General features: G+C 43.7%; 1 protein-coding gene across 5 annotated transcripts in view; it reads left to right on the top strand.

Annotated features, from left to right (window-relative positions):
• Positions 1-25159, top strand: part of LOC130283871 (uncharacterized) — a 417906-nt gene that overhangs the window by 124882 nt on the left and 267865 nt on the right. For all 5 annotated transcript variants that reach the window (XM_056533499.1, XM_056533498.1, XM_056533496.1 and 2 more), the window contains 3 exons: positions 16676-16834; positions 18716-18834; positions 23609-23890. In XM_056533499.1, the coding sequence (XP_056389474.1) occupies positions 16676-16834; positions 18716-18834; positions 23609-23890 (560 nt within the window). The remainder of the gene's footprint in view (positions 1-16675; positions 16835-18715; positions 18835-23608; positions 23891-25159) is intronic.

Genomic DNA, 25159 nt, shown 5'->3' with positions numbered 1-25159 from the left:
GACTTTATCAGGAACAAAATGGTACAACACTTAGATGTACGTATGTGGTATGCACTTATGAGGGCAGAAAAATGTGCTACAGTACGCTTAAAAAAGTTTTTGTGTGCAACACCAGCCGGTGAGTACTTTTGTTTGTCCTTTCACGGTATGTAGGCCCTTGAGACTTTATCTGGCAAAAAATGGTACGACACTTAGATGTACCTATGTAGTATGCACTTATGAAGGCAGAAAAATGTGCTACGGTACGCTTAAAAAAGTTTTTGGGCACAACACCAGCAGTAGACACCAGTGCTGCAGCACACAGTCGCTGTGTACTACAGCCAAAATTGCACTTTTTCAATCTCACTCCCTTCCCTATAAGTGCTTCTAGGCAGGATTTGTTCTTGAGCGGAATCACTGCTGTTCTTCTGTGCAACACACTGCTCTCTGATCCTCTCTATAATAGAAAGCTGTAGACAGTGACTGGGAGGTGGATCACTGCAGTAAGAATGCTTTTCTGTTACAAACAAACTGTTCTCTTTCCAACAGAATGCTGACTTGACTAGGAGGTTAATCGCTGCTGGAAAAAGCTTTTCTGTGTAACACACAGCGCTGTCTGTCCCTATCTATCATTCTGCAGTGTAAGGATGAAGGGAATGGCCGCAATATGGCTGCCGATTATATAGGGCTTTGACATCACAGGGGCGACTGGCTGCTGATAGGCTGCATCCTTCCCAGGATTCCTTGCCCCGTGTCTTCACATGTTCATCTGCCATTTTAGATGCCCTGGAGCCTGGACTGCACTAAATGGAGTTTAATGAAGCGATTCACTCGATAGAATCGTGGAGATATTCGCATTCATCGCAAATCAAATTTTTCATGAAACAAATTCGGATTCATTAGATTCGATTCGCTCATCTCTAGTTGTTAACAAAAACTTTTTATTTAATGTAGATAATACCATTATATTTATAATACACATTGGTTAAAAAATGTGTATTTTTCGGTGAAAAAAATGCTGTCCCTATTGCTAGTCCTGCTTGTCCTGACCACACAAGAAGTGTGGACAGGACAAGCAGGGCTCTGTGCAGGCTCCTGGCTTGTCAATCATCCTGCTGTGTGAGCTGGGGGCATGTCACAGAGCCTCACTGCACAGAGCCCTGCTTGACCTCAGTGTACAGAGCCCTGCTTGTCCTCAGTGTACAGGCCCCTGCTTGTCCTCAGTTCACAGAGCACAGCTTGTCCTCAGTGTACAGGGCCCTGCTTGTCCTCAGTGTACAGGGCCCTGCTTGTCCTCAGTGCACAGAGCCCAGCTTGTCCTCAGTGCACAGAACCCAGCTTGTCCTCAGTGCACAGAACCCTGCTTGTCCTCAGTGTACAGAGCCCTGCTTGTCCTCAGTGTACAGAGCTCTACTTGTCCTCACTGTACACAGCCCTGCTTGTCCTCAGTGCACAGAGCCCTGCTTGTCCTCAGTGCAAAGAACCCTGCTTGTACTTAGTGCACAGAGCCCTGCTTGTCCTCAGTGTATAGAGCCCTGCTTGTCCTCAGTGTACAGAGCCCTGCTTGTCCTCAGTGTACAGAGCCCTCCTTGCCCTCAGTGTACACAGCCCTACTTGTCCTCAGTGCACAGAGCCCTGCTTGTCCTCAGTGCACATAGCCCTGCTTGTTCTCAGTGCACAGAGCCATGCTTGTTGTTAGTGCACAGAGCCCTGCTTGTCCTCAGTGTATAGAGTCCTGCTTGTCCTCAGTGCACAGAGCCCTGCTTGTTCTCAGTGCACAGAGCCCTGCTTGTTGTTAGTGCACAGAGCCCTGCTTGTCCTCAGTGTATAGAGTCCTGCTTGTTCTCAGTGCACAGAGCCCTGCTTGTCCTCAGTGCACAGAGCCCTGCTTGTCCTCAGTGTACAGAGCCCTGCTTTTCCTCAGTGTACAGAGCCCTGCTTGTTCTCAGTGCACAGAGCCCTGCTTTTCCTCAGTGCACAGAGCCCTGCTTGTCCTCAGTATACAGAGCCCTGTTGTCCTCAGTGTACAGAGCCCTACTTTTCCTCAGTGTACAGAGCCCTGCTTGTCCTCAGTGTACAGAGCCCTGTTTCTTCACAGAGTCACACAGACAATAACTGCAGGGACAAAAATATACACATTTTTTAACCAGTGTATATTACAAATATACATATAATTATATTATCATCATTATATAAAACGTTTTTGTTACACTTTAAAATAGGGATAAACTGTAGGTTAAACTTGATGGAATCTTGTCTTTTTTAAACCTTATGAAATATATAACCATGCAACATTGTGATAACTTCCCTATAACCCCTTAAGGACATAGGGCGTATCCATACGCCCCCGTTTCCAAGTCCTTAAGGACCGAGGGCGTATGGATACACCCTGAGCATTTTCGGCCCCCACCGCTAGCCGGAGGGGAGCCGGAGCCGGATGCCTGCTGAAATCGTTCAGCAGGCATCCCGGCATATCGCCCAGGGGGGTCATTATGTCCCCCCATGTCGGCGATTGCCGCAGATCGCTGGACAATTCAGTCCAGCGATCTGCGGCGGATTCCGGGTCAATCGGGTCTCCAGTGACCCGATGACCCGGAATTACTGGCTGATCGGGGCCGTCAGAGACGGCCCAGAACAGCCAGAGCCTGCAGGAGTGAGGTGGCACTGGTGCCACCTCACGATCGCCCTGATTCGTCGGCCGGATTACCGGCCGACCAATCCGGGCGCCTGCTGCGGATGTCACTCCCGCAACCCGCTTTGCCCCTCTTCTGCCTTATGGGCATGCTGGGACTTGTAGTTTTGCAACAGCTGGAGGCACATTCTTTCTATGGAAAAGTGTACCTTCAGCTGTTGTGTAACTACAACTCCCAGCTTGCACAAACAGCTCAAGTGCATGCTGGGAGTTGTAGTGGTGCATCTGGTGGTTGCATAACTACAACTCCCAGCATGCCCGTTGGCTGTCGGTGACTGCTGAGAGTTGTGGTTTTGCAACAGCTGAAGGCACACTGAGTTAAGTAGTAAACCAGTGTGTCTCCAGCTGTTGCATAACTACAATCCCCAGCATCCCCAGCCAATGTAGTATGCCTCCGGCTGTTGCATAACTACAAGACCCAGCATGCCCTTCCGCTGTCCGTACATGCTGGGGGTTGTAGCTTTTGCAACAGCTGAAGGCACACTGGTTGCAAAACACCGAGTTTGTTACCAAACTCGGTGTTTCACAACCTGTGTGTCTCCAGCTGTTGCAAAACTACAACTCCCAGCATGCACTGATAGACCGTCCATGCTGGGAGTTGTAGTTTTGCAACAGCTGGATGTTCCCCCCCCCCAATGTGAATGTACAGGGTACACTCACATGGGCGGAGGATTACAGTAAGTATCCGGCTGCAAGTTTGAGCTGCAGCAAATTTTGTGCCGCTGCTCAAACTGCCAGCGAGAAACTACTGTGAACTCCCCGCCCGTGCGACTGTACCCTAAAAACACTACACTACCACAAAATAAAATAAAAAGTAAAAAACACTACATATACACATACCCCTACACAGCCCCCCTCCCCAATAAAAATGAAAAACGTCTGGTACGCCACTGTTTCCAGAACGGAGCCTCCAGCTGTTGCAAAACAACTACTCCCAGTATTGCCAGATAGCCACTGACTGTCCAGGCATGCTGGGAGTTTTACAACAGCTGGAGGCACCCTGTTTGAGAATCACTGGCGTAGAATACCCCTATGTCCACCCCTATGCAAGTCCCTAATTTAGGCCTCAAATGCGCATGGCGCTCTCACTTTGGAGCCCTGTCGTATTTCAAGGCAACAGTTTAGGGACACATATGGGGTATTGCCGTACTCGGGAGAAATTGGGCTTCAAATTTTGGCGGATATTTTCTGCTATTACCCTTTTTAAAAATGTAAAATTTTTGGGAAAACAGGCATTTTAGGTAAAAAAATATTTTTTTTTTTTACATATACAAAAGTCATGAAACACCTGTGGGGTATAAAGGTTCACTTAACCCCTTGTTACGTTCCCCGAGGGGTCTAGTTTCCAAAATGGTATGCCATGTGTTTTTTTTTTTGCTGTCCTGGCACCATAGGGGCTTCCTAAATGCGGCATGCCCCCATATCAAAATTTGCTTTCAAAAAGCCGAATGTGACTCCTTCTCTTCTGAGACCTGTAGTGTGCCAGCAGAGCACTTTTCACCCCCATATGGGGTGTTTTCTGAATCGGGAGAAATTGGGCTTCAAATTTTGGGGGGTATTTTCTGCTATTACCCTTTTTAAAAATGTAAAATTTTTGAGAAACCAAGCATTTTAGGTAAAAAAAATAATTTTTTTTTACATATGCAAAAGTCGTGAAACACCTGTGGGGTATTAAGGTTCACTTTACCCCTTGTTACATTCCCTGAGGGGTCTAGTTTCCAAAATGGTATGCCATGTGTGTATTTTTGCTGTCCTGGCACCATAGGGGCTTCCTAAAGGTGACATGCCCCCCAAAAACCATTTGTCGCTCCTTCCCTTCTGAGCCCTCTACTGCGCCCACTGAACAATTAACATAGACATATGAGGTATGTGCTTACTCGAGAGAAATTGGGTTTCAAATACAAGTAAAAATTTTCTCCTTTTTACCCCTTGCAAAAATTCAAAAATTGGGTCTACAAGAACATGTGAGTGTAAAAAATGAAGATTTTGAATTTTCTCCTTCACTTTGCTGCTATTCCTGTGAAACACCTAAAGGGTTAATACACTTACTGAATGTCATTTTGAATACTTTGTGGGGTGTAGTTTTTATAATGGGGTCTTTTATGGGGTATTTCTAATATGAAGACCCTTCAAATCCACTTCAAACCTGAACTGGTCCATGAAAAATAGCGAGTTTGAAAATTTTGTGAAAAATTTCAAAATTGATGCTGAACTTTGAAGCTCTATGGTGTCTTCCAAAAGTAAAAACTCATAAATTTTATGATGCAAACATAAAGTAGACATATTGTATATGTGAACCAAAAAAAAAATTATTTTGAATATCCATTTTCCTTACAAGCAGAGAGCTTCAAAGTTAGAAAAATGCAAAATTTTCATTTTTTTCATCAAATTTTGGGATTTTTCACCAAGAAAGGATGCAACTTACCATAAAATGTTACCACTAAGTTAAAGTAGAATATGTCACGAAAAAACAATCTCGGAATCAGAATGATAACTAAAAGCATTCCAGAGTTATTAATGTTTAAAGTGACAGTGGTCAGAATTGCAAAAAACGCTCCGGTCCTTAAGGTGAAAAAGGGCTCGGTCCTTAAGGGGTTAAAGGAGTACTCCAGTGGAGAACATATATATATATTTTTTTACTCTACTGATGCCAGAAAGTTAAACAGATTTGTAAATTACTTCTATAAAAAAAATATTAATTCTTCTAGTACTTATCAGCTGCTGTATACTACAGAGGAAGTTCTTTTCTTTTTGAATTTCCTTTCTGTCGGACCACAGTGCTCTCTGCTTACACCTCTGTCCATGTCAGGAACTGTCCAGGGCAGGAGTGGTTTGCTATGGGGATTTTCTCCTGCTCTGGACAGTTGCTGACATGGACAGAGGTGTCAGCAGAGAGCACTGTGGTCAGATAGAAAGGAACTTCAAAAAGAAAATAACTTCCTCTGTAGTATACATTAGCTGATAAGTACTGGAAGGATTAAGATTTTTAATAAAAGTAATTTACAAATCTGTTTAACTTTCTGGTCCCAGTTGATTAAAAAAAATTGTTTTCCACTGGTGTACCCCTTTAACTATGTTTGTGATGTACATTATACCGGTTCTGAGAGGGCACAAAGGTTGAACGTATACCTGTAAATGAACAGTACCTCTATTGCATAAGAGATAATAACCAATTCAGGCATTTTCATGTACATGTAAATCATTTCAAGGGATGTCTGAAATGCAAAATGTGGATTCTTTGCGCAATTTTTACTAACCCATAATTTCATACATCAAGTGATAATAAGATTGATGAATCTCCTCATTTATTTTAAAAAACTTGGTGTAGCAAATAGTTAAGATACACAATGTTATGTGGGAAAGTAAAGAGTAGTGTTGAGCGGCATAGGCCATATTCGAATTCGCGAATATTCGCGAATATATGGACGAATATTCGCCATATATTCGCGTATATTCGCATATTCGTTATATTCTCGTTTTATTTTCGCATATGCGAAAATTAACATATGTGAATATTAGCATATACAAAATTAGCATATGCATATATTTCGTATATGCAAATTTTTGCACGCCAGTCTCACACAGTAGTATTACAGCCTTCTTTACACCACACAAGCTGGAAGCAGAGAGGGGTGATCACTGTGATGTGTACTGTGAAAAAAAATAAAAATAAAATAAAAACGAATTTTCGTAATTACGAATATATAGCGCTATATTCGCAAAATTCGCGAATATTCGTGAACAACACTAGTAAAGAGCAGTGTATGTAGATCATCATGGTGATTCACTGCTTTTAAATCTCCTCATTATGAGTGTAGAAAGAAGCAAATTTTGCCCTGAGAATATGGGCTAAAAATATTCATCCTTCACATTTACTGTGACACTGATAATAAAGAACGGCAAAGTTATTGCCCAGTTCATGCCAATTCTTGAAAGCCCTAATATTAAAATATAGTTTTAATATAGGTCTGTTTTATGAATTTGAAGGATATGAGTAAAAAATCTTATAGAATATGATCCTATGTTCACTCTCCTGAATTCTGAATTTGTAAAAAAAAATCTGTAGTAAAATGTGATGTATGACTGAGAATAAGCCATTAAGAAAGGGGTTATCTGGGGAGCGGAAATGGTGTTACCTGTTCTGCTCCCTCGTGCTCCACTTCGGTATTCGATACATCTCAGATGTATAGCTTCTCGGACAAGAGGGGTACAAGTCACAATCATGTGGACGAAACCCCTCCCGTATGCAATGTCCTATAGCTGATTGATGTCTCCATAACATTGATAATCGAGGCAGCTCCATGCCCAAGGAGCTCTGCAAAGGACAGAGAGCATACCTAAAAGGACCCCATCTTCAGACTGTAGGTTCCTATGGTCAGGGCCGGCCTTAGGTGTTCAGGTGCCCTGTGCAAGCTAACCTTATGGTGCCCCCCCCCCGTGGCCTGCCCCCAGTATTATTTTAAAGATAAGTTATAGTTCGCAGGGGATCGAAGCATTGGGCCCCCCCCCCCTATCTCCTGCACGTTGTCCCGGCAGTCGGCTGGAGGGGGGGATGCCGTCTTCTTGCGGGGTACAGACGTCAGCTTCCAGCAAACTGCCGGGGCCTGTGCAGGAGATCCTGGGGGGTACTGTTGAGACCCCCACCGATCACCTCAGTTGAAGTGGTTCTCCAGCTGTTGGAAAGCTAAAACTCCCATCATGTCTGGAGAGCCACTGGCAATGGGAGTTGTAGTTTTGTAACAGCTGGAGAGACACAGATTGGACACAGTTTTACCCATCATCACTCCAGAACTTACAAGTGACTACAGCTCTGATGGGACAGTCAGGAGAATACACAATGATATCAGTGACCTGAGTGATGTCTTCTGACTTGAGTGACATCTTTCTGTTATCTTTTCTTCTTCATTGGGTCCAGAGACCAGGTCTTCCTCCAACTCCATCTTCTCTGCAGAGTCTGACATCCAGACATCATTGGCTCCTCACCAGATCCTCATCCTCTGCATGAAGACAGTAATCATTATACAACCTTGCCAGAAATTGTACCCTAAATAAAATACTGCCCCACACTGTACCCTGAATATAATACTGCTATACACCGTACCCTGAATATAAGACTGCTATACACTGTACCCACTAAATATAATGCTGCCCCAGACTGTACCCTGAATATAATACTGCTATACACTGTACCCACTAAATATAATCCTGCCCCACACTGTACCCACTAAATATAATCCTTCCCCAGAATGTACCCTGAATATAATACTGCTATACACTGTACCCTAAAGAAAATACTGACCCACACTGTACCCTTAATATGATACTGCTATACACTGTACCCACTAAATATAATGCTGCCCCAGACTGTACCCTGAATATAATACTGCCACACACTGTACCCTGAATATAATACTGCCCCACACTGTACCATGAATATATTCTGACATACATGCATACACATCATATATACATATACACCCCCTCTTATCCTCTGTGTCCTCATCACCCACAAAAACCCCGCCAAACCCCTCCTCATCACTACTATTCCCCCCCTCCTCTCCTCATCACCCCCATAACCCCCCCTGAACCTCTCATCCACTCCATAACCCCCCTGCGCCTCTCATCACCCCCATAACCCCCCTGCACCTCTCACCCCCCATAACCCCCCCTGCACCTCTCATCACCCCCCTGCACCTCTCATCAACCCCATAACCCCCCTGCACCTCTCATCACCCTCATAACCCCCCCTGCACCTCTCATCACTCCCATAACCTCCCTGCCCCTCTCATAGCCCCCATAACCCCCCTGCACCTCTCATCACCCCCATAACCCCCCTGCACCTCTCATCACCCCCTGCACCTCTCATCACCCCCATAACCCCCCCTGCGCCTCTCATCACCCCCATAACCCCCCTGCATCTCTTATCACCCCCATAACCCCCCTGCACCTCTCATCACCCCCTGCACCTCTCATCACCCCCATAATCCCCCCTGCACCTCTCATCACCCTCAGCACCTCTCATCCCCCCCATAAACCCCCTGCACCTCTCATCACCCCCCTGCACCTCTCATCACCCCCATAACCTCCCCTCTGCACCTCTTGTCACCTCCATAACCCCCTGCACCTCTCATCACCCCCCTGCACCTCCCATCACCCCCATACCCCCCTGCACCTCTCATCACCCCCATAACCCCCCTGCATATCTTATCACCCCCATAACCCCCCTGCACCTCTCATCACCCCCCTGCACCTCTCATCACCCCCCAGCACCTCTCACCCCCCATAAACCCCCTGCACCTCTCATCACCCCCCTGCACCTCTCACCACCCCATAACCTCCCCCTGCACCTCTTATCACCTCCATGACCCCCCTGCACCTCTCATCACCCCCCTGCACCTCCCATCACCCCCATACCCCCCCCCCTGCACCTCTCATCACCCCCATAACCCCCTGCATATCTTATCACCCCCATAACCCCCCTGCACCTCTCATCACCCCCCAGCACCTCCCACCCCCCCATAAACCCCCTGCACCTCTCATCACCCCCCTGCACCTCTTATCACCCCCATAACCTCCCCCATGCACCTCCCATCACCCCCCTGCACCTCTCATCACCCCCCTGCACCCTCATCACCCCCATAACCCCCCCTGCGCCTCTCATCACCCCCATAACCCCCCTGCATCTCTTATCACCCCCATAACCCCCCTACACCTCTCATCACCCCCCTGCACCTCTCATCACCCCCATAACCCCCCACTGCGCCTCTCATCCCCCATTACCCCCCTGCACCTCTCATTACCCCCCATTACCTCTCATCCCCCCATAACCTCCCCCCTGCACCTCTTATCACCCCCATAACCTCCCCCCTGCACCTCCCATCACCCCCCTGCACCTCTCATCACCCCCCTGCACCCTCATCACCCCCATAAACCCCCCTGCGCCTCTCATCACCCCCATAACCCCCCTGCATCTCTTATCACCCCCATAACTCCCCTACACCACTCATCACCCCCCTGCACCTCTCATCACCCCCATAACCCCCCACTGCGCCTCTCATCCCCCATTACCCCCCTGCACCTCTCATTACCCCCCCATTACCTCTCATCCCCCCATAACCTCCCCCCTGCACCTCTTATCAACCTTATAACCCCCTACACCTCTCATCACCCCCCTGCACCTCTCATTACCCCCCCAGCACCTCTGATCACCCCCATAACCCCCCTGCACCTCCCATCACCCCCCTGTACCTCTCATTACCCCCCCAGCACCTCTCATAACCCCCATAACCCCCCTGCACCTCTGATTACCCCCCCAGCACCTCTCATTACCCCCATAACCCCCCCTGCACCTCTCATCACCCCCCCTGCACCTCTCATCACCCCCCTGCACCTCTCATTACCCCCCCAGCACCTCTCATAACCCCCATAACCCCCCTGCACCTCTCATCACCCCCCTGCACCTCTGATTACCCCCCCAGCACCTCTCATCACCCCCATAACCCCCCTGCACCTCTCATCACCCCCCCCGCACCTCTCATTACCCCCCCCCAGAACCTCTCATCACCCCCATAACCCCCCTGCACCTCTCATTACCCCCCAGCACATCTCATCACCCCCATAACCCCCCCTGCACCTCTCATCACCCCCAGCACCTCTCATCACCCCCCCAGCACCTCTCATCACCCCCATAACCCCCCCCCCTGTTTAACAATGTAATCCTAAGCTTATCCAAAGGATAGAGGATAAGATGTCTGAACGCGGGGGTCCCACCGTTGGGGACATCATGGCCATGCCCCACTCGTGAGGTCACAGCCACACACCCTCGATGCAAGTCTGTGGGAGGGGGCGTGACTGACACACACCCTTTCATAGACTTGCATTGAGGGGGCGTAGCCGTGACGTCATGAGCAGGCATGACCGTGACATCACAAGCCTCCTCCCCACATCACCAGTCATCCGGCATGGAGTGAAGTTCGCTCCGTGCATCGGATGTCTGGGGTGCTGCAGCCGAGATCGTGGGGTCCCCAGTGGTAGGACTCCCACGATCAGACATCAGGGGATAAGATGTCTAGGGGGGAGTACCCCTTTGCTTATGTAATTTGGTGCCAACTGGTGCTTAAAGTGTATAGTAATGTGTATGCCCATCTAATGTTGCACTAAGCTGGTGGTTGCACATGTACAGGCACTTTCCCTTCTGCCAGCTCCCTGTATAGTGATCTGTATAGTATAGTGATCTGTTTACTGCCGGACCACCAAGTGAAATAGCTTTATGTTTGTCTGGGAAGAAGCAGGTCCTCTGCAGTAACATAACAGTAAAGCTGAATAGAGTGAAGTACAAAGATATTCCTAATGGAAGCCTGATCAAGGACAATGACCCTAAGGACACAGCCAAAACAACAAAGGAATGACTTAGGGACAAATCTGTGTTCTTGTGTGGCCCAGCCAGAGCTGACTTAAAGGCGTACTCCGGCGCTAAGACATCTTATCCCCTATCCAAAGGATAGGAGATAAGATGCCTGATCGCCGAGGTCCTGCCGAGAATGTTCGCTCCGTGTCTGATTACTGGCGATCACGGGGGCCGGAGCATTGTGACGTCACGGCCCCGCCCCCATGTGACATCATGCTCCACCCCCCTCAATGCAAGCCTATAGGAGGGGGCATGACAGCTGCCACGCCCCCTCCCATAGGCTTGCATTGAGGGGGCGGAGCATGACCTCACACGGGGGCGGCCCCCGTGATCGGCAGTAATCAGACCTGAAGCGAACATGTTCTGGGGACTGATTATAACAGGGTGCTGCGTGCAAGATCACGGGGGTCCCCAGCGGCGGGACCTCCACGATCAGGCATCTTATCCCCTATTCTTTGTATAGGGGATAAGATGTCTTAGCACCAAAATACCCTTTTAAACCCAATCAAATATCTCTGAAAATACCTAAAAATGGCTTTCAATGACGTTTCCCATCTAAACTAAAATCCCCAATTCCAGGTGTGTAATCCTTGTGGCATCTTACCCGAGAAGACTGGAAGCTGTAATCTCTGCCACAGGGGCTTCGGCTGGGTACTGAGGAAAGGGTTTGAATAGTTAGGTCAATGCAGTATTTTAGTTTTTTCTTTTCAATAAATTAGCAAAGATTTCTCACATTCTGTCTTTACTTTGTCAGTATGGGGTATTGAGTGCAGAATGATAGGGCAAAACACTTTTTTTTTATGTTATTTTAGCATAAGGCCGCAACACAACAAAATGTGGAAAAAAGTGAAAGGGGGGAGGACTTTCCAAATGCCTGCAACTTTTTTTTAATTAGAATTATTTTATTGTTTAGTTTTAAGGTCGAGCCTGCGGTCATGTGCCCGGACAAGAACTAGAAGTAGCTGCGTCTTAGGACACAGATAGAGATAAGCTCTCCTTCTATGGTCAGCCCATTAAGAAAAAAAAGTGTTCTTGAGCTGACGCCTCGGAGGTCGCCTGGAAGTGCTTAATCACAACCCTGTCTATACACACACACCAGGCTTTTCCAACCAGGGTGCCTCCAGCTGTTTCAAAACTACATCTCCCAGCTAAAGATTGTCCAGTCATGCTGGAAGTTGTAGTTTTGCAACAGCTGGAGGCACCCTGATTAGAAAACACTGATTTATACACTACACATGTGAGGAATACATGAAGGCTCTAGTACAGTGTCTTCCAAACAGTGCACCTGCAGCTGTTGCAAAACTACAACTCCCAGCATGCTTGGACAGCATGCTGGGAGTTGTAGTTTTGCAACAGCTGGTGGCACCCTGTTAGAAAACACTGCTCTAGTACCCTATATCCAGGAGTGGATAGGGGAAAGGGTTAAATAAAGACATTAAAAGTTGGCCAACCCTTTTAACTCTGCATCGGAGGGGGGTTATCTATATATATATATATATATATATATATATATATATATATATATGTGTGTGTGTGTGTGTGTCTATAATGCCATTTTGCTAATTTCTGTTTCTACACAGTGCCCTTTGCAATATAAATGACACATTGGGGGAGATTTATTAAAACCTGTCCAGAGGAAAAGTTGCCCAGCAACCAATCGGCTTGCTTCTTTCATTTTTAACAAGGCCTCTGCAAAATGAAAGAAGTGATCTGATTGGTTGCTATGGGCAACTGGGCAATTTTTCCTTTGCACAGGTTTTGATAAATCTCCCCCATTATCCTTGTTCTGATGGTCCATACAATTACAGTGATGCCCAATTTATATAGGTTTTATTTTAGTTTACTACTTTAAAAAAATAAATGTTTGTACAAAAAAATAAGTATGCTCAAAATCGTATTCTTCTGACCCCTATAACACTTATTTTTCCAAGTATGAGGATGTATGAGTGTTAATTTTATGGACCATGCGCCGTGATCTGTAGATTTTATTGCTACCATTTTTGTTTTGATGGGATTTTTTGATCACTTAAAAAAATTATTTTTTTTTTTTAAGTGACCATAAAATCTGTAATTCTGGACTTTTGGCATTTTTGCTGCCTGCACTATTGGAGCATGAATTGTACAGCTAGAAGGCAGGTAAGGGTCCTCCCACCTTCCTCACAGCTGATCGGGATCCCGAGATTTTGTGGCGGTAGTCCCAATCAACCCACTGAGCTAGGCATTTTAGATGAGGTTTTGAGGGTTAATGCTGGACATCGCCCAGCATCAGCCTTCTCATTGGTTGATAATGCTGAACTGCCTGATGCCGACACGCATGGGGGCCCTATGAGCTTCAATTGCCCAGGGGCCCCATGAGTTCTTAGTCCATCCCTGAATTCGCTCTCTTATAAGTTGCACCAAGAGGAGCAAAATCAAAAGATGAGAAAAAGGGTATTTTTCATGCCAGAATCAATGTAATTGTTTTATTAACAGCTATTAACAACCTTAGAACTTCTGCCATGAAAATAATTAATAGGATGACATTATTATTACCATGAACTGACTGTCAGCAAGAAAAGAAATGGGAAAGCATTAATTATTATTATTATTATTATTATTATTATTATTATAAGCAAGTTGCATAACTTTTCAATAAAAACATTATATAAGACTGTAAAACTACTTGGAACATGTAAGAACAATTGCTGCTAAATTGTAGCAAAAGTTGCATGGCAGTTTATGTGAAGATGTCTATCCTGCGATTACTTTTGTAAAGCCTTTTTCTCATGCTGCATCCACTGGGCAGATAGAATAGACAAACAATAATATCTTAGACTGGGTTCCCATTACGTTTTCACCCATACGCGAGCGCATACGGCAGGGGAGAGTTAAAACGTGCGCTCCCGTATGCCTTTCTAATGCGCTCCCGTATGTAATTCATTTCAATGAGCCGACCGCAGTGAAACGTTCGGTCGGCTTATTTTTACCCCGTATGCGCTTTTAAAATCGGACCTAAAACCGTGGTCGACCACGGTTTTAGGTGCGGGGAAAAAGAGTATACGGGGCAAAAATTTGCCAAATGATGTGCAGATAAACCCCTTAACGACCATGGATGTAAATGTACGTCCTGGTGCGGAGGTACTTAGCACACCAGGACGTACATTTACGTCCTGTGTATGACCGCGAGCATTGGAGCGGTGTTCGCGTCATACACTGTAGATCCCAGCTGCTATCAGCAGCCAGGGACCCGCCAGTAATAGCCGACATCCGCGATCTCGCGGATGTCCGCCATTAAACCCTCAGATGCCGCGATCAATACAGATCATGGCATCTGCGACAATATGCATGTTAAAATACATGATCGGATCGCCCGCAGACCGTCTCCTCGGGTCTTCTGCTCTGGTCTGAGATCGAGCAGACCAGAGCAGAAGACAGCCGATAATACTGATCAGTGCTATAATCAACTGCTTGCTATTGATAGTCCCCTATGGGGACATAAAAAGTGTAAAAAAAATAAAAAAGTTGAAAAATGGAAAAATAAAAAAAAAGTGAAAAATCCCCTCCCCCAATAATGTAAATTGTCCCTTTTTCCCATTTTACCCCCAAAAAGCGTAAATGTTTTTTTTATAAACATATTTGGTATCGCCGCATGCGTAAATGTCCGAACTATCAAAATATAATGTTAATGATCCCGTACTATGAACGGTGTAAACGTAAAAAAAATTAAAAGGCCAAAAATGCAGCTTTTTTGTCACATTTTATTCCAAAAATGTTTTATAAAATGTGATCTAAAAGTTTAATATATGCAAATGTGATATTGATAAAAAGTACAGATGACGGCACATAAAAATGAGCCCTTATACCGCCCTATACACGGAAAAATGAAAACGTTATAAATGGTCAAAATAGGGTGATTTTATATTACTGATTTTGTACAAAAAGTTTGAGTTTTTTTAAGCCGTACAAAAATAGAAAGGTATATAGTCATGGGTATAATTTTTAATCGTATTAACCCACAAAATAAAGAACACATGTAATTTTTACTGTAAAGTGTGCAGTGTGAAAACAAAACCCTCTAAAATTAGCAAATTGTGGTTTTCATTAAAATTTCCTCCCTAAAAAAATAATTCTTTGGGTTTGCCATATATTTTTTGGAAAAATTAGAGGTATCATTACAAAGTACAATTAGTCACGCAAAAAACAAACCCTTATATGGGTCTGTAGATGGAAATATAAAAGAGTTATGGACTTTAGAAGGCGAGGAGGAAAAAACGAAAACGCAAAAATAAAATTGGCCTGGTCCTTAAAGGGGTACTCCAGTGGAAAACTTTTTTTTTTTAATTAACTGGTGCCAGAAAGTTAAACAGATTTGTAAGTTACTTCTATTAAAAAATCTTAATCCTTCTAGTACTTATTAGCTGCTGAATACTACAGAGGAAATTATTTTCTTTTTGGAACACAGAACTCTCCGCTGACATCATGAGCACAGTGCTCTCTGCTGACATCTCATTTTTAGAACTGTCCAGAGCAGCATATGTTTGCTATGGGGATTTTCTCCTACTCTGGACAGTTCTTAAAAGGGACACAGATGTCAGCAGAGAGCACTGTGCTCTTGATCTCTGTGTTCCAAAAAGAAAGAATTTCCTCTGTAGTATTCTGCACCTAATAAGTACTGAAAGGGTTAAGATTTTTTAATAGAAGTAATTTACAAATCTGTTGAACTTTCTGGCACCAGGTGATTAAAAAAAAAAAAAAAAAGTTTTCCACCAGAGTACCCCTTTAAGGTCAAAATGGGCTTGGTCCTTAAAGGGTTAAGCCAGTACAGGTCCGGGCCCGTCTGAAGTTTGCTAGAGGACATTTAGATGATCCACAAGAGTATTGGCAGAATGTCATATGGTCAGATGAAACCAAAGTAGAACTTTTTGGTAAAAACTTAACTTGTCATGTTTGGAGGAGAAAGAATGCTGAGTTGCATCCAAAGAACACCATACCTACTGTGAAGCATGGGGGTGGAAACATCATGCTTTGGGGCTGTTTTCCTGCTAAGGGACCAGGACGACTGATCCATGTAAAGAAAAGAATGAATGGGGCCATGTTGCGCACATTTTTTTTGTGTGACACGTTTGCACTTTTTCTTGCACTTTGGGTGATAGAGAGCACACTGGTGGATGTTATCCATCTCTTGATGTGCACCGTACTAATCTTGTTATCAATTCCTAAAATAAGTTGTCTTTCTGGGGAATAAAAGGACACAAATTCCTGCATTCTAGAGAGAAGCCTTGGCAGCCTGTCACGTCTCTTGGCCTCCGGATCTAGGAGAGGACGTTAAATTACTTCATTAGGGAATTGATTTATTCACACAAGACAGACTTATAAGATGGAAATGAAATGGCTCGGAAATTTATGTCTGTAAGAGAGTGTCCTGTTAAGATTTGCATTTTCTGATCATTCTGAAAACAGCTTCTATTATTACATCTTAATTGAGTTTTATTAAAGAAGTTAATGTGAGGACAGGGCTAAGGATTTAAAGCTGCAAACCTAAAACTTCACTTTTGACTGCAGGGAACCATAGATTCTGGAGGTTTATGGTCATTTATAACCTATGCTTCTCATTTCAGTGGGGTCTTTTGTATGGAGTCACCTGTCACAACTCCTCGAATCTGACGATCCGCTAAAACAAGCCATTGCAGATATCCTCCCTGACGACATTCTAACCAAGGATTTTGAGGGCGAATCATGGAAATACTCCACATATTCAGATGCTACAGTTCATTCAGGTACAAGACCATTACCCACCATATTGCACTAGCAAAGCAGCACATACAGATGTTTCCCCCATCTGACTTGTTTTTACAGTATTGCCCAATAAGAGGGACTGCAAAGACATGTAAATTGTGGCTGGTCTCTCTAGGAATGAGGAGGAGCTTCAAATGTCCCAAGATTACAATACAGAGTAGGAGGTCTGATACTGAGACCATGCTTCTCAATAGCATAGATATTTATTAACATTAGTGTGCATGATTTCATTATGCTGGATTCTCACAAGCAGTTATTTTAGCAAACACAAAAAAGGGGAAAAGTCTGAGGGTTTGTTCCCATATATTCAGGGATCTAGAGCCACGGTAAATGGGACACCAGATGCAACAAGCTGGATGCATTGCACGTCGACTCTCCATAGGCTAACATGGAACACAGCTCTTGACCTCTGAACACCTGTCCATCCACAACTTTTTATACAACCCAACCACGCCAGAGAGAAATTATGCAAAATTGCCAGACACATGAGAACCAACTCTTAAATGGGCACTCTCATTAAAAAATGTGCTGCTATTGTACTCCTTACGGAATTAAGTATGTTTTATTTGTGTTTAAAAAAGCGGCCAATAGGGGTCTCCCTACTTGTCCAGAGCACATTTACCCCTATCTCTTGCACAGACTTTGGACTCCTGCTGGTCTGGCAGAAGTCCAAGAACAGGAAATGCAGTCTGGAGTGCTGAGGGGGGTGTGCAGCCTTAGCCAATCAAAGCTCACCTCACACACTGAACTGCTCTGGCCTGTGTGCAGCAGAGTGAGGGAGGAAGTTCTCCCCTGTATGGCTTCAGATGATGTCACGCCTGCTGGGAAACACCCCTTTCCAGTCTGTGAATCTGACTGAGCAGAAAAAACAGAACAATATCAAGGTAGAACAACTAAAAAATTATAAAAATAAAGTCAGGAGGTGGTTTATCATGATTGGGGCAGTGAACTGGGAGGACTATAAAATTTAACAAGATCATGAGAGGTACTCTTTAAATGGCTACTCTGCTGCTAGACATCTTATCCCCTATCCAAAGGGGACCCCCGCAATCTCCCTGCTGCACCCGGCTGACCTTTGGATAGGGGATAAGATGTATTTGGCCGGAATACCTCTTTAAGCCTTGTTTGTATACTTTTCCTTTCTTTTGCATCCAAAGATGACTTCAGGCACAAATTGTACTAAAACCACATAAGCAAATCTGGCCTTAACAGACACATAATAATTACAGGGCAAATATCTGTCCTTGTCCCAGTGTCCAATTTATTGTACGTTTTCTTTTCCCTCACTATGAGATGAGTAGTTTATTGATCTTACTAAAATGCAGTTACAATGCAGTGACTAATATATACAGTATTTAAAATGGCGTCATCATTATAATTAGTGCTTCCAGTAGGGATAATGGAAGATTTATGTATTCAGATTAAACCATGTATTGTGGATAAGCAACAATTTTTTTCATATTTAATTGAGTAATAAAACTAAAATAGAGGTACAGAAACAAAAAATGGGGAGAATATGGTTTATGGAGAAAGATTGCCTGGTATGAAAAACAAGAAAACATGAACAAGATACAGGACCAGTTCTCATATTACTGTCTCGGAGAAGAACTACGGACTAGTTACTTGGCCTGCTCAGAGTGAATTAGCTCTTAGAAGTAGTCGAGAAAAGAGGTCAGCAGCTCACAGATATTTACATATGGTTAGTTGGCGGTCAATGGGAGATGCGATACTCAAACCAGATAAGCAACAATTTTAACTCCTTCATTACAATTGCAGTTGTTAGAACAATGTATTTGACTTGTGTTTTTGGCTTTTCTTAATGAAAACCTTTTGTTCTTAACATTTTGCAAAAATCTTTCCAGAATCTGTTGGTGCTAATATGGAGGGTTCATTGATTTTTACACCATCCTCCTTCATTCCACGTTCTGCAATGGCCAACTTGACAATACATACGTTGGGGCGGGCAGTGAATATAATGGAGGTAAGTCACTGCTTCGAAAATAGCTGGGCACTGGGAAAGTGTTAGCTGGGGGGCGCTCCTCTGGCTTCTCCCCACTTGTTTAACTTGATTGACAGCTCCCTACTAAGATACAGATTAAGCACCCACCGATGTATACAGTGCAATGCATTGATAAAATGAGTGGGGGTGCCCACGGGACACATACTGTATGCATCGCTGCTCACTTCACGTTCGCCAGGCTGGGTGTGAGAGCACTCACCAGAGTGAATGTGTAGTATAGCAGTGAACAGCAATGCATACAGTGGTGTATACATCTCTACTCACCTTATAGCTGCTGGCCTGCTTTGTTCTATGTAGTAGAGGGCATGCATTGGCAGACTATGTGGTAATGCAGTATAGTGATACCACTGGTGTGTCGGCTGGCAGTACGTCAGTATATCCTAGGTTGGGGCAGCATAAATCTGCTGACAGGTTCCCATTAACAAGTAAAGATCTATCTTATTACAATTCAGCAAGTCTATTCTGTTTAATGATCTCTGTAAAATTAAAATAAGATGTAAAACCTGAAATGTAAAAGAATAGGACACACTTTTTAGCTGTTGGGTAATAATCATAGATTCAGTACATGAAAAGTGTCCTGTAGACACAATACTTAAACTACAGTATCTAGGTTAGGGTTACCAGTGAAAGAACCATGGAAATATTATTCAAATATATTTACCGTACTTCATTTTACTAATAAATATCACCTATTAAGTATGCAATGTATACTTATATACTTAAAGAACTGTCCAGAGTAGGAAAAAATCCCCATAGAAAATATATGCTGCTCTGGACAGTTCCTAAAATGGACAGAGATGTCAGCAGAGGGCACTGTGGTCATGATGTCAGCAGAGAGCTCTGTGATTAAAAAAAAAAGTTTTCCACCGGAGTACCCCTTTAAATGGGCACTGTCATTAAAATATTTTTTTTTGCATATGATACAGCAGGTAAAAGAAATAAGATTTGCAATTTACTCCTTGTAAAAATTATTTTTATGTCACTTTCATGGCCTTATAAATCTGGTGACTAGGAGACTCCCTTCTGGTCCAGACCGCAGCAGAAATTCTGCAGTGTGAACCCAGTCTCATTGTTTTGAATGGGATTCTGCTGCACCATGCACATGGCGGAATTTCCACAGCGGAAAAATTTGCAGCAGAAATCCTGATTCCAGCCTCCGCAGAAGGAAATAACTTGTCAATCCTTTTTTTAGAAGCTGTTTTAGTGCAGGAATGTTGTGCCGCTGTCTTTTTTTGCTGAATGTCTGCTGGAAATTTCCCATTCGGATGTTTTGCAAAAATTCTGCCGTGTGAACATAGCGGGTCCCCGTACAGGAGATGGCTGGGGTTCTAGCGGTCGGACCCCCCTCCCCCCTCCACGATCAGATAGTGGATGAGTGTCTAAGACTGAAGAACTCCTTTAACCCCTTCCCGCAAAATCAGGTACATGTACGTGATGATTAGGGATGACTTCCCGCATCACCACGTACATGTACCTGATGACAATAAACTGTCACAATGCCGCCAGGGGCTGTGACAGTCTATTGAGCTTGGCTGTGATGCACAGCCAAGCCTCCCTGAAGCCAGCTAAGGACCAGTTGCAGCAGTCCCAGGCCGACGATCGCTGCTATTGGCCCGTTAGTACAGAGGGACCAATAGCAGGGATCTGGTGCGGGGCATTCTCCTTCCCCCTCTCCTCCGTTGCTTCACTGTGTGAAGTGATCGGTGGTGAGGGTGGCCCCATTAGAGTTCTGCACTCCGATCCTGGGTTAACCCTGTAGACGCTGTGGTCACTGAGACCACAGCGTCTATTAAGGTAACAGAGGGATGGAGCTCACTCTGTCACTGATCGGCGCTCTGCAAAGTGAAAGCAGAGTGCTGATGGTTGCCATGGCCTCCGTTGTCATGGCAACATTAGCGATCAGTCCCTACCTAAGGTAGGGACTTATCTATCCTATGCCTGTCAGTACTGACAGACATAGGCATAATTCAATGGAGTACAGATGTGTACTCCATTGAATTATGTGTATAATAGTAAAAAAAAAACAAGTGTGAAAAAAGTGGAAAAAAAAGTGAAAAAAATAGACAAAAAAAATTTGAAAAAAAATAAAAAATTATATTTATATGTATAATACACCCCCAAAAATAGTTCCCCCAAATACATCAACAGGTCCCGCAAAAAAGAGTGCTCACACAATTGCCTCAGTGAAAAAATAAAAAAGTTACAGCTCAAATGCGGTGACTTACAAACATGATTTAAAAAAAAAAGTTTTTATGCCATAAATGAACTAAAATATAAAAAATTCTATAAATTTGGTATTGTCGTAATCGTATCATGTTAACATGTCATTTACACAGAATGAAGAACAACCTAAAAGATTCAAATAAAAAACAACCGCAGAATAGATTTTTTTATGTATACCACCTCATAAAAAATAAATTAAAAAAAGATGAGCGTGTCAAATGTACCCCAGAATGGTACCAATGAAAGCGTCAACTTGTCTCCCAAAAATATTTTTGCACCCCAAGGCCCCCGTAATTTTATATGATGCCAACAAAATATTCTAAACTAAAAGGATGCCCCAAAATCCACACTGCATGCCTTCATGTCTGAGGCCTGTGTGAGAGACACATAGCGCATAAAGGCCACGTATGGGATATATCTAAGTACGTCAGAATTTGGGGAATAAATCGTGAGTTTTATTTCTTTGTCATCACCTACATTGATTAAAATTGATTAAAATTAACCCCTTAAGGATATAGCCCTTTTTCACCTTAAGGACTGAGCCCTTTTTCGCAATTCTGACCATTGTCACTTTAAGCATTGATAACTCTAAAACGCTTTTACCGAATATTCTGATTCTGAGATAGTTTTTTCGTGACATATTCTACTTTATTTTGGTGCTAAATTTTCGGCGTTACTTGCATCATTTTTTGGTGAAAAATCCCCAAATTTCATGAAAATGTAGCATTTTTCTAACTTTGAAGCTCTCTACTTGTAAGGAAAATTGATATTCCAAATACATTTTTATTGATTCACAAATAGAATATGATTACTTTATGTTGGCATCATAAAATGGACATATTTTTACTTTTTGAAAAAATTAGAGTGCTTCAAAGTAGAGCAGCAATTTTCAAAAATGTCATGAAAATTGCAAAATCTGAAGGGACAGATGTTACAGAACTACAACTCCCAGCATGCCTGGGCAGTCTAGGCATGCTGAGAGTTGTAGTTTGGCAACATCAGGAGGGCTACAGTTTGGGCACCACTGTAACAGTGGTCTCCAAAATGTGACCCTCCAGATGTTGCAAAACTACAACTCCTAGCATGCCCAGACAGCCTTTGGCCTTGGTAGTTCGGCCTTTCTAGTGGTTGCCACAGTAAAGATCGCTTTACTTTCACTTTCATTCCCCCCCCCCCCCCCCCCCCCAGGATCTCTGCAGTCTCCACGATGATCTTCGGTCCCCATGCCATCTTCAGGTAAGGTACCGGTCTCCATCTTCTCCCCCCTCCCCGGTTCTGCCCGACATCCAGGGGTGGGGAGAACTGGGGGTTTACATGGCATCCCCCTGTCCTGCGCTGCCATTGGCCAGAACTCAGTTCTGACTAATGGCAGGGGATAGGAGGAGATCGCAGCACTGCGACCTCGCTCCTTTCCTGCTGGATGATCGGGGGTGTCACTGACAACTCCGATCATCCCTATTTTCCGGGTGATCGGGTCACCAGAGACTCGATCAGCCCGGAATAGCAGAAAATCGCATGTCTGAATTGACATGCCATTTTCTGCGATCGCCGACATGGAGGGGTCTCAGGACCCCCCTCGGCGATATGCCGGGATGACTGCTGAATGATTCCAGCAGGCATCCCGGTCCGATCCCCAACCGGCTAGCAGCAGGGACTGGAATTCCCATGGGCGTATGCATACGCCCTATGTCCTTGAGGACTCGGGATGCAGGGCGTATGCATACGCCCAGCATCCTAAACAGGTTAAGAATCTACAAAAAAATTAAATTTTAAAGTTCCACCTCCACTTTGCTTTCATTTCTGTGAAACGCCTAAAGGGTTAATAAACTCATTAATGTCATTCTGACAACTTTAAGGGGTGCAGTTTATAAAATGGGGTGATTTATGGGGGTATCTAACATACAGGCCCCTCCATTCCCCTCAAATCATATTTAGCAATTTTCTTGAAAATCAGGAAAATTGCTCCTAAACTTATAAACCCTCTAACATTCTAAAAAAAGAAAGTAAATTAATGTTTATCAAATAATGGTAGACAAATTGTAGATGTGAATTAATCATTAATTCGGTGTGGCATGACTATTTGTCATACAAGCAGAAAATATCAAATCTAGAAAAATTAAAAGTTTTAATTTTTTCCCGCCAATTTTATATATTTTTTTTTACAAAAACCGCTAGATATATTGATCAAAATTTACCACTAATGTAAAGTACAATATGTCATAAGTGAAAACGTTCCAAAGTTATTACCAAATAAATGGACGCATGTCAGATTTTGAAAATGTGCCTTGGTCATAAGGTCAAAATAGGCTAGGGAGTAAAGGGGTTAAACACAGATAATAATAAGCATATGTGTTCTTCAAGTTTTAGCAAAATTTTACTTACAAATCTGCTAAATCTTTTAATGGCTATTATCAATTTGATCTCCTCTTTTACTATTTACGGAAATAAAATGTGTTTATGGTTAACATGAAAAATTGGTGGCATCCATGTCTGCTTTAATGTTCTATTCTAGTTTGGAATTCGCCTAGAAAATGCAGAAGACCTTCTCAAGTCAATGTTGGGTCATCATTCTTCAACATTAAATGAAATTCTTGTTGGGAAAGAAGAAGACAAGCAGTATGGTTCTGAACCACCCATGGAGACAGTAACATCACCTACTGATAAGAAGCCTACATCTAAGAGGTACAACCCTGGGGAACTGCCCGAAAAAAAGGTTGATCAACAAAAAGTCAAGAAATCCAAGCACAGCTGTCCAAGTGGAAAGTATAACAAACTCAATGACTTACAGCAGAAGGTAATGAAGTATTACATCCTAATCCAAGTCAAACAGACCTTTCACCCTTGTCTGTATGTAGGGGCAGATTCCACAAGCCCACCATTGTGCATCACATGTCTTAGTCCCAGGGGTTATCACATGAACTCGATGCAGCTGCAAGTTAACTCTGAATGTGTGAAATATAACAATTTTAACTGTATATAAATAGATTTCAGGTATCATATAAAGAAGATGGACGTACAGAAGCCATAATTTTTATTTCTTGCCATCAGAGAGGTATTCCAGCTTCAACAAAACTGCATCAAACTCCATGGGCAAATGAAATATGATATACAGTATACACACTGTTTTTTAGCCCAATTAAATATTTAAAAAACAGTTGACAATGGTATAACATAACTAGTAAAATATTGTACTCACCTTACCACCCCTAGTGCTAACATGCCAACACTTACCTGGTTCCCCACCAGTCTCCTCTTACACAGTTCACGGTGACCCCAGCGGTGTTGGCATATCACCACTACTGTCGCGGTTGCAACGATCACGTGACGAAAGGCCAGTAAACAAATACCAGGGAAGCACTGTCTTGAGAGATTGGTGGTTGGTGACTAAATACTTTATTTGTTACTTTATACCATTGTCAATTGTTTGTAAAAGATTTTATGGGGCTGGAAAACCTCTATAAAGGAGTTGTCTGGTTTAGAGGACATCTTTAAAAAGCATTTTCCATTTTTGTTTTCTATTTATTATAGTGCAAAACACACTTTCTCCATTCTTGAAGAAAAATGTTTAGTTTATGTTCTATAGCTTCTGTTATCAGTAAAGTCCACCAGGCATGACATTCTGACAGGTTTCTTCTCAGCCTTTCTTTTCTCCTCTGAGCCAACTTCCAAGCTGACATATTGACCATATGAATGTTGACCTGGTCATAATCCAGCTCAATTTAACAGCAATAATTATCCCAGGAGGTTTCCAGGGTCAATAATTATTAACACCAATTCCCCTGAGGGCTATCACCCCTCCGGGATTAATTTCAGGGGTCAAGTCCTGAAAAAAAAAGTGAGGGAACTCACCCAAGATTTCCACTCAAGGATTGGTTCCGCTGCAAATGGTGTGCCTGCTGTGGAAAAAGTTCAGGAACTCGGTTCCCATGCATTCCTGCAGGACTTGAGCCCTGATTAATTCCCTTTACTAGGCACCTCCCTATAAAATCTACTTTATGAATCTTGTGAATAGCTAATAAAGAGGTTGTGTGCAGCTCACAACTAAAAAGTCCAAGGTTATACT

This window comes from Hyla sarda, chromosome 8 (genome assembly GCF_029499605.1).
Source record: "Hyla sarda isolate aHylSar1 chromosome 8, aHylSar1.hap1, whole genome shotgun sequence".
Lineage (NCBI taxonomy): Eukaryota > Metazoa > Chordata > Amphibia > Anura > Hylidae > Hyla > Hyla sarda.
This window is presented reverse-complemented; position numbering and strand designations above follow the sequence as displayed.